We start from the raw sequence: 20,400 nt of genomic DNA on the forward strand, positions 1-20,400 counted from the left end.
CCAGTCTCACTCTGCTGGCCATGTCTGTTTAGATTTGTCAAAATGTATACATCATCAGCTATGGGATTAACATATTAAAAGCCATATTAAAAGACATACTGTACAGTACAGTACATGGAGCATGAATAGATATTTCTGTATACAGAAAACAGCGCTTTATGCAAGCATGTGTCTACCATTTATATTGTCTGTTCAACAGGGGGTCCGGGACCCGTAGGGGGTCCTCAGAGGTACTCCAGGGGATCTGCCAAATCTTTGTGATAGGATATTTGCTTTTTTACATTAACCACTTGAACCCTATAGTATGTCTTCTGATGAACATTAGCCACAAGATATTTTGTCAAAGAGGTTAAATGTCTGAAATGAACAAAAAAAACATTAATTTGCACAACACTGATGCTAGTCAATGAAGCTATCATGACATCTATTAAAACATTTAATCTGCAACACAACTGTATGCAACGTAGTGTGGGTCCCTGCTTCATCTCTCTCTCTCTCTCTCTCTCAGCTGGGTGGTCCTTATTGGGCTGAAACATGTTGAAGTCTGTACCTTTGTACGGCATGTGAGGTCCTACTGTCTTTGTGCCATGGTGTCCATTAGTTTGTCATTCCTGTTCAATTCACCTTTAGTTAAGCCCTGCCCTCTCCCCCACTTAGACACTCCCACTTGGACACTTTCCAGCCAGGCTCATTCATTCCAATGTAAGTAAATATCATGGATTTTCCCATTCAGGCCTGACCTCAAAATTTTAAAAAAAATCTTCTAAATCCTCCAGTTTTCTGAAATAAATATTTTCACAATTTTTCAAAAATAGCAGACCTACAAGCTCACAGCGCGCCACTCGGTGGCGCGCTATGAGCTTGTAGATCTGCTATTTTTTCAATAGCTAAAGTATAACATAATGCTTAAAACACCTAAAGGGGTATTCTAATAAATCTAATGTCGTTATTACTTGCTAATGCTATCTAGTCTATAGGCTATAGGCTTAGGCTATGGGCATAAAAAGGGACTGACATATTGGTTGGATCTGCAGTGCTCTACTAGTGTTGTTAAACCCCAGACTTAACCACATTCAAATTCACTTTCAAAATGTTGAAGAAGAAAAAGTATTTTTGGACACCTATGGAGATGGACCAGTGCATTGGAATAATGAATTTGAAAAGCAGAACAAAGGGAGTGTGTCTGTGTGTGTGTGTGTGTGTGTGTGTGTGTGTCTAGGCTACATACAGTATGTGTGTGTTAGGGTTAGGTAAGGTGTAGGACTGTAAGTATGGGTTAGGTTGGGCCAGCAGGTGATTTTAATACTTTGACTTGGACAGCAATACTGTGAATGAGCGAGCGAGCGTGTGTGTGTGTGTGTGTGTGTGTGTGTGTGTGTGTGTGTGTGTGTGTGTGTGTGTGTGTGTGTGTGTGTGTGCGTGATTGGTGAAGCTTAGGCAGTAGAGTATAGTTCATATCTCCCCTTGCTTGCTCTCCCCTTGTATGTGAAACATATAGGTTTATAACAATCATAGAGTACACATTAACTATGTGGACATGTTTTGCATTGAAGAGCAATGATCAGCAGAGCATGAAGTGGAAAATGTTCCTCTTAAAGAAGTTAAAGATTAAACCTGAAGCTTAACCCAACCATTTGATGATAAACACTCCATTCAACATCCATCAGAAATCAACTGTTTAAAAGGACAGGCTCCTTTGTGTGTGTGTGTGTGTGTGTGTGTGTGTGTGTGTGTGTGTGTGTGTGTGTGTGTGTCTATTTTTGACAAAGAGTTTTGGTGTTGACCCAAAAAATAGTGGTCAAAGTACGGTGGTAACTCTGTAAGTGGTTGAGACTCTATAAAACTGGGGTTTAAGTGGTTGAATAAGCGTTTTCAAACAGGGTTCGGTAAAAGTAATCCTGCCCTCCATTCGCCTGTAATAATACTCCATTAGACAGGAGGAAATCAGGAGCCATGGAGGCAAAGCAGACAGATATACAGTACGTGTGCTCTGTGGTACGAAACATGAATAATTCAGAAACCGAGATCACACAGTAAAATCCTCTGCGGTCATTTAACTCTGAGAGAATACCAGTGTAACCACATTTGTATCTGTGTCACAGTGTTACTGATGATTTTACACTATATACACAGTTATGTGCAGATCCAACGCTGAACAGGTGCCATGTTCTACACCTGTATTTTATAGCAAGGCAGTTTGTGGACGTTGGTCGACAACAGTGACATATATTCTCTATTTTGAAATGAATTCATGGACAGGAGTCCTGAGTGAAAAGATTACGTGTGACCAAGAGAGAATCCAGTTGTACAGTTCCGTGCGGGTATTTTACATGAATATGACCCGATTCCTAGAGATGTTTTTATATGCCATATACTATAATGTATGGCTTGACTGGCGTCTATGATTTATTTACACTTAATAATACACCTTCTAACCATGATCCGTGTATAGGACAAAGCAAGCAGTGAAATAGCTTTAGTAGAATTGAATGGCATGATTATAAGTATTTTTTTTAAAGAGACGGCGGCTTCAATTTCAGAATAAGAAAAGCCATTCCAATTAAAAATCCAAGCTTTATTAGATTTTTTTATGACATTTGCATTAGATCAGCCTGGGGTTGTCGAGTTATGTTGACCAACCTTTGCTTCGCAAATGATTAAAATACCATTTCTATTTCAGAAGAAGGGAAGCCATTTATAAACCGTAGTTGGTATGTGTTGTTGTCATGAGGTGACAGGTCAGGAGTGGTGGAAGGTAACTAAGTACACTTACTTAAGTACTGTACATAAGTACAATTGTGAGATATTTGTACTTGAGTATTTCCAATACTTTTACTCCTCTACCTCTAGATCCAAATATTGTACTTATATTTTAAAACTTTAGTTACTAGTTACTTTGTAGATTTGTATTATTATTAACATTAACCACTTCAGCCCTTTACACATTTCAGCCATTTGAAAATAGCAGATCTACAAGCTCGCAATGCTGCACATTTTCAAGATTTGAAAAGATGGGAAAACTTGAAATGACATTTTGCATAAAGATTTTATTTTATTTTAATACCAATACTGTTTTGAATTCCGGACTTTTACTTGTAAGGCCTCACTCACACCTTCGCAACAGACTTTTGTATGCTTGTTGTATACAAAGGGTGTGACACATCTTGCCCCAATGCATTTCCAATGGGAGTCACATGGTTCGACACAACATTTGTGTTGTATGAGGGGGAGGGGGGCAGTCGAAACACAGCCGAAAGCCGTACAACAGCTTGTAGTCCAAAATGTTGTACATCAAATCATGTGACTTCCATTGGAAATGTATTGGGGCGGCCATGACACTTAAATCTTGCTTACATCTAGCGTGCATCAATGTTGTATGCTAGATCGAAAGGTGTGAGTGAAGCCTTGGTCTGGTCTGTGTGCCACATTGTTGAGATCACAGCAGAAAACAATTTGTGAAAAACAAGCAGCAGCAGCGCACCTCAACATCCCCAGGCATCTAATGTAAATGCTATTAAATTCAATCAAGGTTGTATTGTTTTTGCACCAGTGCATTTGTGACATTATACAGCGCCCAGGATTACAGCTTATAGGCAATTGGCATCGGGTGAAAAAATGGATTACAAAATCGTATAATATATATGAAATTCATTCAACCAATCCCTATTTCAAAAAGCATTGGTAAGGAAAGGAAAGGTGCTATGTTTCCCCAGGGTAACTGGACTAAGCTCAAGAACTTGTTTACAGCCAGGCCCTGCTCATAGAACATTTCATGGTAGAGGTTCAATGCCTTGTCCAAGGGCACTTCAGCGGTGGTAATTTTAACGTGCCGGTCCGGGGGATACGAACTAGTATGACATGACAACGTGTGGTATAGGGCCCCCATGCAAAAACCTTGGACCGGCACTGCGGCAGGTCCCAGCATGTACGTGCCTCATGCCTGTGTGGTATTTACTGTATGCTGTCTGTCTGTCTGTCTGTCTGAGCCTGCAAGGCCACACAGATCTATTCCAATGCATCACTCTGCTAGTGTGTTTGAGTGACCCTTGTTTACCAGCAGGCAGCCAGATAACGTCTAGCGTTGGAGACGCGGCACTGTCAGGTTTCCTTGTGCGACCTCATCTCAGGGGTGTGTGTGACGCGCGCATGGCATATAGCCTCGAGGCTTTTTAAGGACACGATATTTTAAGGACACTATATATACACTTGCAGAACGTTGTTTGTTCTTGTATACTTTTGTAATTATCCAGCCTACTTCACTGCATTATAACTGTGACTCACCCAATAGCTTCTCAGTGAATCAGCTACATTTTAATCTGTATCTGCCCACCAGCTAGCCTGTCTGTCTGTCTGTCTGTCTGTCTGTCTGTCTGTCTGTCTGTCTGTCTGCCTGCTCCCCGCCTGCCTGTCAACAAGTACATACAATATACAGCTGAAATCTCAGACATGGCTAACACGATACAAGAAAGATTTGACAACCGCCAAAACTAGTTCAAAGAAATAAAATATACATGCAGACAGATATGTCATATAAGAATATAGGCCTACTGTAGATAGTCCACAGTGTGTAATGTAAACATTGGCATATCATGAGATATCAACTGAAACTGACAAAAACAGATTGGATTATGTTTTGAACAAGAGCTAAAGTTTGCATCGATTCATTTAAACATAATCCTTAGTACTTGTCCTGTACTTGTCTGTTGTAATGATGAAGTGTGCTCTTTGTCAGAAAAAGAATGCGTTGCGATAAAGTAAAAAATATGTGGTTATTCTATTATGTTACTGCATGGCTTTTGTTGTGCTTATTGAATTTGCTTACAGAGTGGGCGTAATTGACAGTGAAATATCGATGTATCTCAAGTTCAGAGGAAGTTCAGTACAAAGACAGCAACCACAGCAACCAATTATATTTAAAAGAAAGTGTACTTTGTAATTTGTACTTTTGAATACTAAGTTGTTGTTTTTTTTAAAGCAAGTAGGTTCACTCGTAATTGGGTAATATTTGGCCAGGAGTATATCTACAGTATACTTTCACTATAGAGTTCTGGTAGTAAATACACCAGACACCAGCAACTGTTGTGCAGGCAGGGCTTGCTGAGGAGTCACTTGGTCAGTAACTAAGCAGAGTGCTTGACATGAAGTGACCCTTCCATGGCCAAGCAGATTTGAGTTCTTAAGAGCCCCCCCTCTCAAGAATCTTGGTAACATGGGTGGATGCAAATGTGTCATTTCACACATGTCCACTAGATGTCAGACTGCCCTTTGCACCTTCCACCTTTAGGTTTTGCCCAAATGTATTGGGACAAATAACTGCAGTAATGAATAGTTGATAGACAAATAGACATTGTGATGGACAACAGCTTGGTTACCACAGGCTAATAATAGCTCCATTTGGGGATTCCGGTAAACTAAGTTGTATTCAAATGTGCATTTCTATTCTCAATGTATCTGTATGGCTGTAGTTGACATTAGGCTGGTTTTCTCTGCCAGCCTCCCAACCAAAGCTCCAGCCTGCCTGCTCTGTCCAGTAGATGCAATAAATAACACTGATTTCCCATCCCATCCCGTTGCAGTTGCAAGACTTTCATTCTCGATTGTCTTGTTTGCGCTGTCTCTGGTTTATACTAGAAGGTTTAGAAGCAATCCTTCTCTACAAGATACATAGAACTAAATTCTACTTCCTTCGCAAAGAAATAAATGGTTCTGGGCCAAATTCAATACATTTCATTAGACTATTTGACCTATTTCACAACAGAACAATTACATTCTTTTGAAGTGAGGAATAATTCAGTATAGGATGATTCCCTCGATGTCTGTATTATTAAGTACAATGAAAGCATCATTGAAAGTATCTAGACTTATCGTACATCTCACAGACATTAATTCCAACTAAGCTCATTTCAAACTCAACTCCACAGTTATTAGCACAGGCTTTGCTGCTTATGACTTCTTACGTGATCCAGCTGAGCTGTCGCTAATACTGCTTAGAAGGGCCTCGATATATATCAAAGCAAGGTCAGAGGGAGGTCAGATAGGTGCGCAAAATGTACAAACAAAGCTTGACCATCTCTGTTCTGTGCTATATTTCGGGAGGTGTACGCATTACACTTGTATCCTCCCTGAGTTACAAATTGATGGATTGAGGATTTTACTGTGTGTACATGCATGCACGGTGTATGTGCATAATATACAGTATAATGTACTATATTGTATGTACACTATGCATACTATCCATGTAACATGTACTGTATGCTAAACCTATAACCTTAAGGTCCCACCACAGGAAGTCAAAGCATATAGATTAGTAAAGTTTCTATCGCAGAGTAATGCGTGTCAGGACTGGAAGAGAGATCTAAATGCCATTTTAGAATTGATTTCACAGGATTTGGTGTACATTTGGCTGATTATCGTCCTGGCGTTGTACGTTAGCATATAAGTCAAGGAGCGTCTATGCAGAAGGATGTCTCCTCGAGGTCACTCATAGTCACTACTACACTATTATCAATATGCTGGCATGAAGCTTGAGCTGGGGAGAGAAGAGTGGAACTCCCTGTTCCAACACACGGACAACAGAAGCCAATTTATAGGAGAAAGAGATCATTCATTAAAGCTATCCCCTTCCCAAATCCAACACCCTCACACGCACACGCACACGCACGCACACGCACACACATTCCCATGCAGTGAGCAGCATTCACCTCACACCTCAATAGCCCCCACACACCCTTTGCTAGTGGTGGTGGTGGTGGTGGAAAAGGGGGGGGGACGACGACGACGACTAAGACAGTAAGGGCCTTGTCACCGCATTCAAGCCTAAGGCAGACTCTCCTAGCAACCATAGAAGACCAACACAATATCCATTCAGCCAGCGGAGAGGGCTGTCCAAGTGTCCCTGTGTCTGAAAAGATCCAGTCCACTGGGAAGGGGCTGGAGGATGCAAGGCTCTGGTATGGAGGAGAGTAGAGCCCTGGAACCCAGCCAGAGAGAGAGGGATGAAGGGGGAGAGGGAGGACTGAGTGAGGGTTGAGAAAAATAGTAGCTCTACAAGTTCGCAACTTGTAGATCTTCTATCTAGAGCTTGTAGATCAGCTATTTTCCAGGATATACCTATACAGTATTTAGTGTAGCGCAGCCAGTGCTAGAGGTACGTACCTAGCCTGCAGCATGGCTTCCAGCCTGATTCGCTGCGTTCCGTGAATTTGTTTTGTCACTTCGAGCTGACAAAACGAATTCACCAAACGCAGCAACTGGAAACCAGGCCAAGTGTACCCAAACTGTTAAGGACCCCCCATGACAAAGTGTATAAACTAAAGTGGTGTACCCAAACTTTTTAAATTTCAAGGAACCCCATAACTCTGAATGTATAATGGAACAAATGGACCCTCTCAGAGTTACAGACTTGCTAGGGTCCATTTCGAACTCCCTCAAGGAACCGTGAGGGTCCTTGGTCCCCAATTTGAGAATTTTGTGATTCCAGTAAACTACTGTATAATCGTCCAAAGTCCAATGTCAAAGCAGAAAAGGGTTAACTCATATTTGTAAGGAGAAAGATAAGGAACATCCGCACGGCGCACACTTGTTTTTAGAGCTCCATGGACTTCCTTTATTTCTTTTGGCTAAAAGCCGATATTTGCATTGATGCATTGACGTCCAGCAACTGGCCTAAATACAGGCAAAAGATGCGCACACAATCTTCTCTGTTAACTCATTATTGTAGAAATGGCCCTGTAGAAACAATATGTCCGTGTTTGAGTAATATTAGCATATGTTTAACACTGCTGCGCAGATTGTTGTGAGGAATCTAATCTGTTTGATTGAACAAACACTCTTAATTCAACACCAAACCATTATCACACACACACACAGACACACACACACACACACACACACACACACACACGCACACACGCACACACGCACACACACACACACACACACACACACACACACACACACACACACACACACACACACACACAATTAACAGTAAACATTTCCACTAAGTGATGTTTTAAAGACAACGGGAAGGCAGATAATAAGATTAAACAGAGAAATACGTTTTGGGTTGGGGAGGGGAAAGGACAAAAAAAATGAAGGGAGCCAAAAGTAAGATGGATAAGATGGATGATGGCAAAGGAGAGAGAGAAACGGTGTCTTACTTAGAGGGGAAATGAAGGTTAATTCCATTCTGTGTTCCTCTGCGGAGCATTCTAATGGCAGTATATTAAAGGGTAACTAAATTTGTCTGACATCTTTGGTAAAAAGCAGGGTACTGCACTGGCATTCCGTTATATGTTGTGCTAGGTCAGCAGATAGGGGAATAATGTTAGGGGAATAAGAGGGAAAACCAGCAGAAAACAAATATGTCAGACATGGACAAAAATTGGCCCTCAAACACGGTCCAACCTCACTACCTCAGGCAACGACAAATGCCTAGGTGATCTACTATTTAAAGTTCAAGTTGTGGCAGGCGAGCAGATTAAGGGATTCTACAGGGCAGACATCAAGGACCAGCATTTGCCACCGTACTATAGGAGAACGGACTCTGCAGACACAGACAAAAGGCTTCGCTTGACTGGCCATGCCATTCAGAGTCCTCTATCTATGCAAGTGCTTTGCTTACTTTAAGGTCTTGCTCTGTCGAGTTGACCCATGAGGCCAGTACAGGTAGGCCTATCGAAACCTGAACACAGTGACAACGTGCTAACAAAGTGGCTATGGCTATACTCCTCCTGTCATTTTGCCAACTTTCACAGAGCTCTGAGGAGTAGCCCAGGAGTTTCCTTTCTCAGTTTGCCCTGACTCTGTCACACTCTAGAGTAAACAGGTAGTGACATCAACTGGCAGGTTGCATATCTTTGGTCCGACATACTAACAGTCTGACACTACTTTGGTCCGACGTCAAACCCTAACCTAACCCTGACCGCACACGGAAGCCACGGCTGAGCTACGCGTGTGTTTTAACTGGTCACGAGTGTCGGCGCCACGGGTGACCGGCCACGTATGTCGGACTGTTTGTACATCGGACTAACGTCTCCCCCCCCCCCCCCCCAACTAGGCACTTTTCACCATTAGATGTCAATTTTCACACACATGTTATGATGCCAGCAACGCCAACTTGCTAAATGTCCATGAATTCTGATTTACAATGTTCTGCAATAGCCTACCATATGTCTACATTTAAACTATTATGTCTTTCTACCCTCTCCTCCGCACAGAAGGCCTACAACATTGAACACGAGCGACCAGCAAAGCAGCAGTGCGTGAAAAATGGAAAACACTCTAATGGAAACCCCAACGGTTCAGGTAGGTCTGCATTGGCCTTATCACATTACAGCCCTTCTTAGAGAACAATGCGACCCAACCTCCGATGATTATCCCCCACCTTGTCGTTCTGCTTTCCATGTACGTAGAGGTGTAATGGACCTCACATGAGCTGCCTTGCCTGTGACACTTCGCTACCTCTTAGGAAGTGTTTCCGTAGATTTTATTTGTCTGTCGTTAAAGAGGTAACGTGTCATTGTTCCTTCCGCTCATTAGTCTGACCCGTCACTAAGCCAATCCCAAACCCTAACCATATAACCGCACGCGAAAGCCACGGGGTGAGTCTTAACCGGCCACGTAGTCGGACTAACGGGATGTCGGAATAATGGGCAGTCCCCGTGAAAGAAGGGTCGGACAGACAGGATAACATTTGGAACAGGCCATGAGGCCACGGTGGATTAACCCCCCTATACAGACTCCATGGTGGTGGAAAAGGTACTTTACCCCTACGCCACCTGAGCATCAACATTAGATCCATTTTGATCAGCACGGGCATCTACACGACCACAAACCACACACACTGCACTCCTTCAAAATAAGGGTTGCACGGGAAAAATGGTTGCCGGTACAGGTGAATTAATTAATTAATCCTAGCAGGAAAAGTAGGGTTTGTGCATGAGTGCATCTGGGAAGCTTAAAACTTTTACCTGAAGGTCTTGCTATTCCGAGTCTAAAAACAAAAGGAGAGATAATAAAGTCTAAAAGAAAAGGTCATAAAACTTGCAAGAATGTGTTTGTTTGTTTGTTTCTGTATTAATTTCATTCATTCATTTATTGGTCATTTCAAAATTTGGGGGAAACTTGGATGTCATTATGAGATCTAATTTGAAGCAGTACATGTGCTTTGGCAAACCCATTAGTTTATACAATTTTGAACCAGTATTGTGTTTGGAGGCTTACAGACTCCCAAAAACAATTAGGGAAGAATTCACAGGAGAGCACATAGCTAATAGCGGATGTTGTAGTAATTATGTGATTAAACTTTTATTGGATTTTTTTGCCCCATTGTTTGTATGCAGAGTATAACCTGTGGGGCCAGTAATATTACAACTAATTCTCGGTTGCGTGCCAGTGTAGACAGTGCACAGAGAATAGCTGATCTGCAAGACCACAACATGTGGCACTGCGATACGCTGTGAGCTCGTAATGTGCTATTATTGGTGTGCAACACCGCCACACCGGCAGTATAAATCAGGATTTAGCACTCTCTGTCCTCATCGAGGCTCGCTGTTGTAAGTTACCAGGATTGGTAACATGAAGCAAAGCCAGCTCATTGATCATTTTCAGTGGTGGTGGACGGTAACAGAGTGCATTTATTTGAGTACTGTATTTTTGGATGTATGACTTTCATTCCGCTACGTTTAAAAGACAAATATTGTACTCTTGACTCCACTACAGTGCTAAGAAGGGAGAACACTTAGAGGGAGGAATAGCACTCATTCTCAACATTTTACTATGTCATGAATATAAGTCTGAAAAAAATCAGCCCCGCCTGAAGTGAGTGGTACTGTACTGTACTGTACTGTACTGTACTGTACTGTACTGTACTGTACTGTACTGTACTGTACAAGCCTCCCTGGCCTGTGTGTGTCTGTGTGTTAGGCTGTGCAACAGTGACACTTGGTGGTGAACAAACGCTATAACGCTATTTTCGTGCTCGGACACAGCCAGGGACAGACCCAGGGACACAGCCATACACATAGCTGTCTATAGTGGTTGCACCACTCAAAAATCAGTAACATTATATGAAGTACATCTTTTTGATGTCACTGAGATGTACTTCATAATGTTACTGACTTTTTTGTCAGATCTCCAGTTCTAGGCAACACACAATGGGGGGGGGGGGACTCTTTTATTAGTTCCACACAATTCTAAGGTATATTTATGACATAGTAAAATGTTGAAAATGAGTGGTATTCCCATTTAAGACATAATCTAAAACATAGTGAACATAGCCGGTCGATGTTTTTTGTATTTTTGATAAGCATGTACTGTACCTTTGAATGGTGTTAGAGCGGGTGGGGAAGGATAAATAACGGAGAACTCACCGGTTTACCGACTCGCCGCAGCGAAAAGTGGAGAGTTTCAATGTCTTCATCGTTATGCTAATAAGACCCAGCCCGCAGCAGCTCAGCCCCATTGGCACGGTGGGTTGCGCATTGGTCTGGCGAGTGGTTCAATCCCTGCTTCCGCTTAATGCTACACTAACATGCCGTCTTCATCAGTATAGTATGTCAAACCCACAGATTTCTAATGGTCCTGCTAACCGAGCCACTTGAATGAATGCCCACCTTCACTCAGCATGGTTTCCAGGAATGCTCATATTTCAGTTGGACTCAAACATAACAATCCCCGCACACTATACCATTTACCACACGGTTGAAGAGATGCTTTGATATTAGATCAAAGCAGTTGTTAAACCAAGCGCGTCTCTTTGGGCTAATCATAGACCTGAGTGAAAAGTATAGCAACACAGGCAACTTTGAACTCTGTATGATACATAACTAACCAAATACTCCATGATTATACTGGGGTGAGCACAGCAAGGGAATAAAATACAAGCTTTTTTATGTATTCATAATATGAGATAGATTATTATTAAAAGATCACACCTGTGTGAACTGAGTGGTGCAACTATACATTTATTGTTATAGTTACTGTACTGTGCTCTTTACTGTATTGTAGTGTACTGTGCTCTGTACTGTACTTTGATTATTTTTGGAAAAAATATTCGAGAAATGAAGACGTGTGGGGGTCAAAACGGTCGAGAAATGGCAGTTACCATGTGGGGGTTCCCGGGGGGTCCCCGGAACATCCAGACCCCCAGGAACAGCGCCCAGGGGCCGGCCCAGTTCCGGAAAGGCCTTCCCGCGTCCGAAACGGTCGAGAAATGAGTACTGTGTTGTAGCTTTCCGTGCTTGGACAGACACGTACTGTACGTACACATAGGGACACACATAGCTGCTAATGGAGCGGAGGCACCGCTCCAAAAATAAATCACACTCATGTGAAGTGAGGGGTGCCTGTTAATGTTGAAATTCAGCATCATTTTGACTTTTAGGAGCCTGCAGTAATTTTCTTTTTTTTCTTTTATAATTTTTATTCCACGAATTTGCAACCCATTTTTTTCACCCAGGGTCAATTATATAATGTAATCCTGCAGGGCGCTACACTTCCTCTGCCAACCTGGGGGTTCAGCCGACTGACCTCATGCTTCCTTCCTTCTATATGCAAGCTGCTTCTGTTCACCTGACAGGGGAGAGTTTCACCGGCCGGACGTAGCGCATGGAAGGAACACGTTATTCCGACCAGTTCCTTTCCGCTCCATCAGGCTGGCCAGGGGGAGGTAGTTTAGAGACCAGGATTACTGCATGTTTTTTGTGAGGATACCTACCCTATAAAGGGACACGGGGAGAACATGCAAACTCCACACAGAAAGGCCCTTTCGCCAACCCCAGTAATTTGCATTGCTTGCACGTTCACGTTACGAGACATGAATGCAGTGTGTTATTGTATGAGACAAAATCAAGTCACATGATGTATTTATATATGGACCACGTGACGTCTCATGTCGTTACATCAGTGCCCTAAACAAACATTAAAAGTCCATAGACTTGGCTGGCAAACACCTTTTGTTAAATGTGCTCTAAACAAACATGAAATGTCCATAGACTTGGCTGCCAGATACAGTATGAGGACATTTCAAAAGCCATGCGTTGGAGTCTCATCACAGCGTAAACAATAAGGCCTCTAAACGACTATAAGGTCTTTAGAAAGGAGTGGCTCACTTTTCACAAAATAAGCTTGGGAGTGCAAATCAATATTTAATAATGATTTGCACTCCCAAGGTCAGAGGAAAGTGAATGAATGCGGGGCTGGTCGCTCGTTCTAAAAAGTAGTATTTTAAAATATGACATTATGAATTAAGATCCCCCCCCCCCTTTGGCCATTGGCATGTATGGCATAGTAGTTTGTGGTGCTTCTAGCCTTCTTCCGGGCACTTGTCCTCCGAGCCCTTCTCGGTAACATGATCATTGTGGAATCTCAGAAATTGAACGATGAAATAATGGTCACTAATGTATTGCTCTAACCCTGATATGCCTTCCTGTTGGCTGCTTGAAATGTTGGTGATGGAGAAATGCATCTAAATGTAAAAGGAGAAATAATGACTGTTGTTACTGCAGAAATTGCTGCTAAGAGCTAGCATACAGAATGAAACATTCATGACTTGTAGTTAATATGAGCAGTAAGCCTTTGAGATTAAACCCTCAGCTGATCCTGCCTGCAAGAGACAACTGACTGAGTCAGAGTGGATGGAAAGAGAAGGGTGTGGAGAGAGAGAGAGAGAGAGAGAGAGAGAGAGAGAGAGAGAGAGAGAGAGGTAGCAAATAAAGGGAGGAAGATGGAGAGCCACAGAAAGACAGAGGAAGAGAAGAACATAGCAGGAGAGAAAAGGGAAGACAGCCAAAGAAAGATTGAGGGAAAGAGACAAGAGAGGGAGGAACAAGGGTTGGAGTGCATGTGGGAGGCTGTGAGCACGATAAGTTAACAACACAGCAGTGAGAGGTGGTGAGAACGAGCTATAGGCTGTGACCAGAGAGAGAGAGAGAGAGAGAGAGAGAGAGAGAGAGAGAGAGCACACACGTGGGAGAGAGTGGGAGAGAGTGAGAACAGGTTTGAGTTGAGACAGCGGGGAGGGAGGGAGAGAAGGAGAGAGCGAAGGCAGAGTGGGAGCTGAGGGGAGGGAGAGTCAGGGGTGGCAGTGGAATGCTCAGGAGTGGTCATGTGACAGTTTACGCTCGCCCTTTGCTGAGGGGAGGCATGTCTAAAGGACAGGCGCTAGGGTGCCCAGTCTGACAACAGCACACACTCATGTAGGGCTCACTGACACACAGAGCCTAGCTCATACCAGGAGACGCACATTGATACACACACATGAGGAAGAAGCCCCAGAGATGGCCCAGAGAATGAGCCATAGCCTCTACTGCCCCGAGCAGCCTACCAGAGCCAGAGAAGGACTGGTCAAGTCAGGTAAGAGGTTCAGCCATGGCACAAAAAGGAGAAAAAAAAGAGATTCAGGTGTTAACTTATCTTTTGTCGTCGTTCGTTTTCTCTGAGGCAGTACTGTTGCTTCAAGTAACACTCAAGCCAGTGCAACATTATGGAATTTAAGTGATACGCAGCTACACTGGGAAGGGGCTACTGTAAAGTGTGAACTGTGTTAATATGACATTTCTGCGCTGAATGTGAGCTCAAGATAAGAATGAAAAGGAGAGAAAATAACTCTGAGAGGAGGGTTGGTTGTGGTTTTCCACAACTCAAATCTCTGTAGTTCTCTCTACTTGATGTAACTATTTGTATGGTCACACATTACTTTACAACAAACAAGTGTGTATTCTAGTAGTTTTTGCTGCAGTGTGTGTGGAATGTGCATTTATTTCATATGGAACAAAAACGGAGTGTGAAATTGAAATAGGCTACTTAAAAAGTTACACTGGATGAGAGACCATATAGTAACATGTCCCATCCGTGTAAGACGTGTATGATTATAAATGGTATGTATACTACAGTTAGCCAACATTTGTTGTTACTTTAAACATGCTGAAACGAGTTAATACGTTTTAAAAGCTGTGAGTCATGCAGCCTTTAGGCAGCTCAATGCACCCTATAGATTTTAAATCAATACATCAATATGTGCTCCCATGTCACAGCCGACTCCGTTCTGTAACACGGCTTCCTTTATCGATGTCCCTCTGGTTGTTTTCTTTCAAGGGGCAGTATATGAGTTTTCTTAAGAGCAAATAACAGCAACAGACTTCAACCTCTCAGCCAAGAGTGGACTGGCCGCGATCCTCTCAAATAAACAGTGTTTGAACAGTTATCAGCAGGTGTGTGTGTGTGTGTGTGTTTGTGTGTGTGTGTGTGTGTGTGTGTGTGTGTGTGTGTGTGTGTGTGTGTGTGTGCATGTGGGTGGGTGCGTAGGTGAGCATGAATGTGCATGTACTGTTGGTGCACCTATACATTTGTGCATGTTACTGTACTGTACTGTAGTCATGCTGTTGGTACATTATATTAACCATTATTCAGCCCTATTCAACATTTTTCAAAAACAGCCCTTCTACAAGCTCCCATGCAAGGACGTGCATCATGACACGTACTGTGTGAGAGCCTGTACATCCGCTTTTTTGGTTTAGTCACTTGCTTTTCTGGTACCTGACACACTGACACAGGGAAAATAGGTTGTTAAAGTGGTTAACAACAGTCTGTCTAGGTTTTCTTCAGTCAATGGGCTGTTGTGTTACTTATTTCCTTATCGAGGTTTCCTTGGTTGTAACTTGTAACAGAACTGTAGCAACTTACATTTAAAAAGTAGGAGACATATGCTTGCTGGCCATGTTTTTAACACTATGATTTCTGCTCAGAATACCTCAACGACACACATACTATTTGACTAAATTCAACATTATTGGTAATGGGTGGTAGATACAGTACACTGAGTACAGTATGTATGCACAATTATGTAACCATTTCTGTTGTGGTTGGTGTGGTCTATCTACTCTTCCATGTAACCCTGGTGTCGAGTAGGACACGTACTGATTGACAAGCAGTGGTGGAAAAAGTACTCCACTTACTTAAGTAAAAATAACAATACTGCAATGTAGAACTACTAGTAAAAGTTTGTAATTCTAAATTTACATGAGTAAAAGTACAAAAGTATTGGTATCAAAATCTACAGTAATTTGGAAGTAACTACTAGTAACTAAAGTTTTCAAATAAAACTGGAGTGGAGTAAAAGTACTGAAAATGTGACATACTCAAGTAAAGTACAAATACCTCAAATTTGTACTTAAGTAAGTGTACTTAGTTAATTTCCACCACTACAAGTAGTACAGCCCGAAGCTTATAAGCTTGGTATGGTACTGTAGATGTTTGGGAGTGGTAGATATTTGGTATAGGCCGGCCGAGGTTACCCATTTAGACCTTTTAGGCCGATTCTACAAATGCTTTCTAATCGTAAAATGACAGATGCAAATTGAATGGATTTGCGTTACACTCAATTAGTGTCTAACAGGACCAAAATAAACGTCTCTCTCAACCAGTGCATGTGCGTTGGAACCCAGAGGGGGGGTGGGCGGGTGGGAGGATCACACGCTGTTCTGACAGTGTTGTTGCCAAAAAGGATCAACCGTAGTAGATGAATATTGGTCAATGTTCCTTGACTAATATATTGTTATTTTGGTCTCGAGTACATGGTCAATGCAACGGTCATTTCCAAGTACAAAATCGGGCTGAGAAAACAGTGCACCAGACCGCTTCACTGCACCGCATTTGATTATGAGAGCTAGAGCCCCCAATTACTTCATAAAAATCAGGAAATGCTCAGTGCGCTTGATTTTTCTCTCAGGATGAATGGATTATCTAAGTGAATAGACCATTATCCTGTGCCATTACCGAGCAACATGATCACATTTCCTCTGCTGCTGTATACCCAGGATGAGGCAGACAGCCCCCTTTGGCATGAATGCATGGCAGCAGCCTAAATGTGATTTGATTCTGGCCGTCCTACGATAACCCAGGCCTGATCACTGTAAATGTAATGTCTACTTGTAACTAGATGATGTGCATTCGATGATGCAGGGGCTATAGAGCGCTCGCTATAGCCTGCATGCACTGACTGAGCTTGGCTCAGTGCACGTGTTCTGTCTCCCAAATCAATGAAACCACAGGATAGAGTGACATGCTGTGTGAGGGTCTGAAAGTCCATGTTTTTCGGAGTGTTCAGTGTAAGCAGCTGCCTGTGTAGTCGGGGCTGCATTTGGAGCTGTTTTTATAAAAACCTAAGGGTATAGTAGACTTTAGAGCAGTGGTTCCCAAAGTTTTTTAGCGCAAGACCCAAAAGAGAAATTTGCCCCGGGACCCAAACTAGTGAAAATAGCAGATCTACAAGCTCACAATGCAAAGTGAAGTGATGCGCTGTGAGCTTGTAGATCTGCTGTTTTCATTACTTCTTAAAAAAAACTATGTAATTAGATTTTTCATGAAAATGTTGACAATTTTTGTAGGAAAAGGAAAGAAGACCCATACAAATTGGTCCAAGAACTCAAAGATGGGTCCCGATTCCGAACCCACTGTTCGAGAAGCACTGCTCTAGTCTAGAGGACGCTGGATCTGGTCTTTGTCGACCATGTTGGGGTCACGGGTGGGTGGCACACTGGCACAGGGCTAAACGTCACTGCCCACCACCGCAGAGAGAGACCATAGGGCTTAGAAGAAACCTCCGAGGTGCCTCCAGCTTGGCTGGCTTGCACACAAACACAATCGACCGTGTTCATGTGAAGCTGGGCAGTGAGGGTGCATGAGCTCTATGATCGTTGCACTGACATCTCTACTACCGTTTGGTCGGGAAAGCTGCTCAACGGGGTGTGGAACTGAGAGGAATAACGTACCTCTGCATGCATGTCATCCTCCCAGGCTTAGCAGGACAAGTGTCTAAGAAGCAGAAAGATAAAGTTAGAACGTTTTTTGGTCTTTTCTGGCTGCTCAGACTGTTATGTCACTCGAGGGAGAGCGGCTATTAAAAAACGCTGATCCACGCCTTTGTTTTTTCTCGGCTTGATTATGGCAATGCACATTTTTCTGGACTGCCAAAGAAAACAACTGACGGATTACAACTTGTCCAAAATGCGGCAGCCAGAGTTTTAACTAAAACTAAGATGAGAGAACATATTACTCCAGTTTTAGCTCCACTGCATTGACTCTCAATGGTCTCGCACCTTCCTACCTACATGACTGCCTGCCTAAATATGTCCCAAACCGCCCCCCCTCAGGTCTTGTACTGCTGGCCTGCTCGCTGTGCCTAAAAAATGGCAACTAAAAAAACACGGTGAAGCAGCTTTCTGCTCATGTCCTCACTGTATTGCATTACTGCTATTATTTTAATGTTTTATGCCTTTTCTTTCTTTTCTTTTTTTCTCCATTGCTCTGTAAAGCGTCAGTGGTGTTAATGTGGTTAATGGTTAATCAGTGTCCCGATGGAAGCCAGTTACTGTGTACACACTGTATAGATTCTCACGTATATACTGTAGTAGCAGGATCATAACCATATACTATCTCTGATGTTATCTCTCTGGTGTTGTCTAAAGAAAGCAGAAGACTTTGAATTTCAATCTAAAGGCAAAGCAAGTTTATTTGTAAGCACTTTGTATACAAAGGTAATTTAAAGTGGGTTACAATTAAAAACAGAAAAAGGAATTTCTGGGAGACTGTTTATACTCAAACAACACCAAGGGCATTTGAAACTGGTTTGTACAATTGGGTCTCTCTTATTCTCTAAAGCTAAACCTATACGTAGTTATGGCTGGGACTTGATATTTAATGTAATTAATGAAAAAAAAACAGGATTTGTCATCATGTTACATCACACCATATTAAGAGTCAAGTACACCTCACAGATATAGCACCTACACACATACTAGATCAATCCACAGTAAGCCGCTTTAGATTTATCACCCTTCATAATTCATATGCCTCAAAAGGAAGACTATTTTAATAGGAGTAAGCATAGTAGGCACAGTGGGATGAAGATTAGTGTATAAATTATGAGTCACTTTATCTCTCGCTTTCCCTCTCTATGTCTTGCCACTCCTGATGTCTCTATCCAAATCCATCAATGTTCTATCTTTCTCTCTTTATTTGTTTCACTCAAACTATTTTTCTCTTCCCGTTGACTTGACTTCGTCAAGGAATGTCCATTGAGTGTTTGCCTGCCACTATAGTGTCAGAGAAAGATCTATGGTAATCTCCCTTTAAGCTGACTTGGTAGTCCACACACATCCTATACCTCCTACCACAGAAAGGCCACAAGAGGCTGAGAACGACATAGGATGCCATGTGCGTGTAAACGCCTTGGTCGTGATTCAGTCCTGTTCATGTCAAAGCCTGTAGTGTCGAATGATATAGCTCCTCCTTCTGCACTGGCTTTCCTGTCTCTCCACACTATAGTGCTGGTGGATAAAACAAGAAATGCTAAAAAAGGAAAATGATAATACCAATTTAAATGTACTGGTTGAAAAGTATAGCTTTTCATCCCCTGAATTGTGCAACATTTCATTGTCCATGATTCATTACCCTGAGAACATGTTTGTTTTATCTTTCTGTTCAAGCTAATTGGCATTCAACTGTCATGTACTGTCATTCAGAGAGGAAACGATCTCTAATCAATTGAAGCATATTCTTCGAGCTTACTTTACTGTTACTAAGAGGATTTATGAAACAAAACGTGCAAATCAAAATGCATTTGCCTTCACCGTCTGTAACATCAGCGTACTTTCCCCATGCATCCCATAGGAGATTCCTTCTGGTCCATTAATCCTGTCACCACACATCCTGTCCTGTAACAGCCCCTGATTGAGAAGCGAGGAATATAGCCAATGAGCAGCGCGCGTTTCATTTTTCTGAAATATTAAGCAGCAGTGGCGATGGTTTCTGGTTGCACTTGAGAAAGGGGTCATTGTGTCTGGACAGGCCTGCTTGCGTATGACACCGGATCTTTTTCTCCGCAGAATAACTTATTGGCTCGGATCAGGTGCCCATTAATCTGGCCATTCTATTCGGGCACAGACACGGTGATGGAGAAAAGGGATGGAGGCTGTCTATGTGCGTGCGTGCTTGCGTGCAAATCTACTGTAATCTGTGCATCATCTTTGGCTTTCTGAATAAAATACAGCGTCTTCTTTTGTTAGACTTACAGTAGGTCAACAATACAACTAAAATAGGGGTGCATACTTAGTTTAGACTAGTCATTGGTTAGACATGTGTTAAGGTTAGGTTTAGGTGTGCTGCCCCGTGGGAGGTTAGGTTTAGGGTGAGGGTTTGAGATAGGTTGTAGATGTAGGACTAATGACTGGTCTAACCAATGACTAGTCTAAACCAAAAACTGAAATATGCTTGGTTTAAATGATTCTGGTCGGTGGATTGGTTTACAAGGTTAATTCAAAACGTACCAGTTTAAAGTTTGTCACGTGTAGAGTTAAATGTTACTTTTACTGCCCCTGCTATTATTTTGCCATTGAT

General features: G+C 42.4%; 1 protein-coding gene across 2 annotated transcripts in view; it reads left to right on the forward strand.

Annotated features, from left to right (window-relative positions):
- Nucleotides 1-20,400, forward strand: part of LOC308325103 (protein FAM107B) — a 38,682-nt gene that overhangs the window by 3,542 nt on the left and 14,740 nt on the right. The window contains exon 2 of one of the 2 annotated variants that reach the window (XM_080777507.1): nucleotides 9,222-9,309. In XM_080777507.1, the coding sequence (XP_080633633.1) occupies nucleotides 9,222-9,309 (88 nt within the window). Of the gene's footprint in view, nucleotides 1-9,221; nucleotides 9,310-14,154; nucleotides 14,359-20,400 lie in introns of those variants that run through there. The other variant, XM_080777508.1, reaches the window with a different exon arrangement.

This window comes from Protomyctophum bolini (genome assembly GCF_963924005.1).
Source record: "Protomyctophum bolini genome assembly, chromosome: 2".
NCBI lineage: Eukaryota > Metazoa > Chordata > Actinopteri > Myctophiformes > Myctophidae > Protomyctophum > Protomyctophum bolini.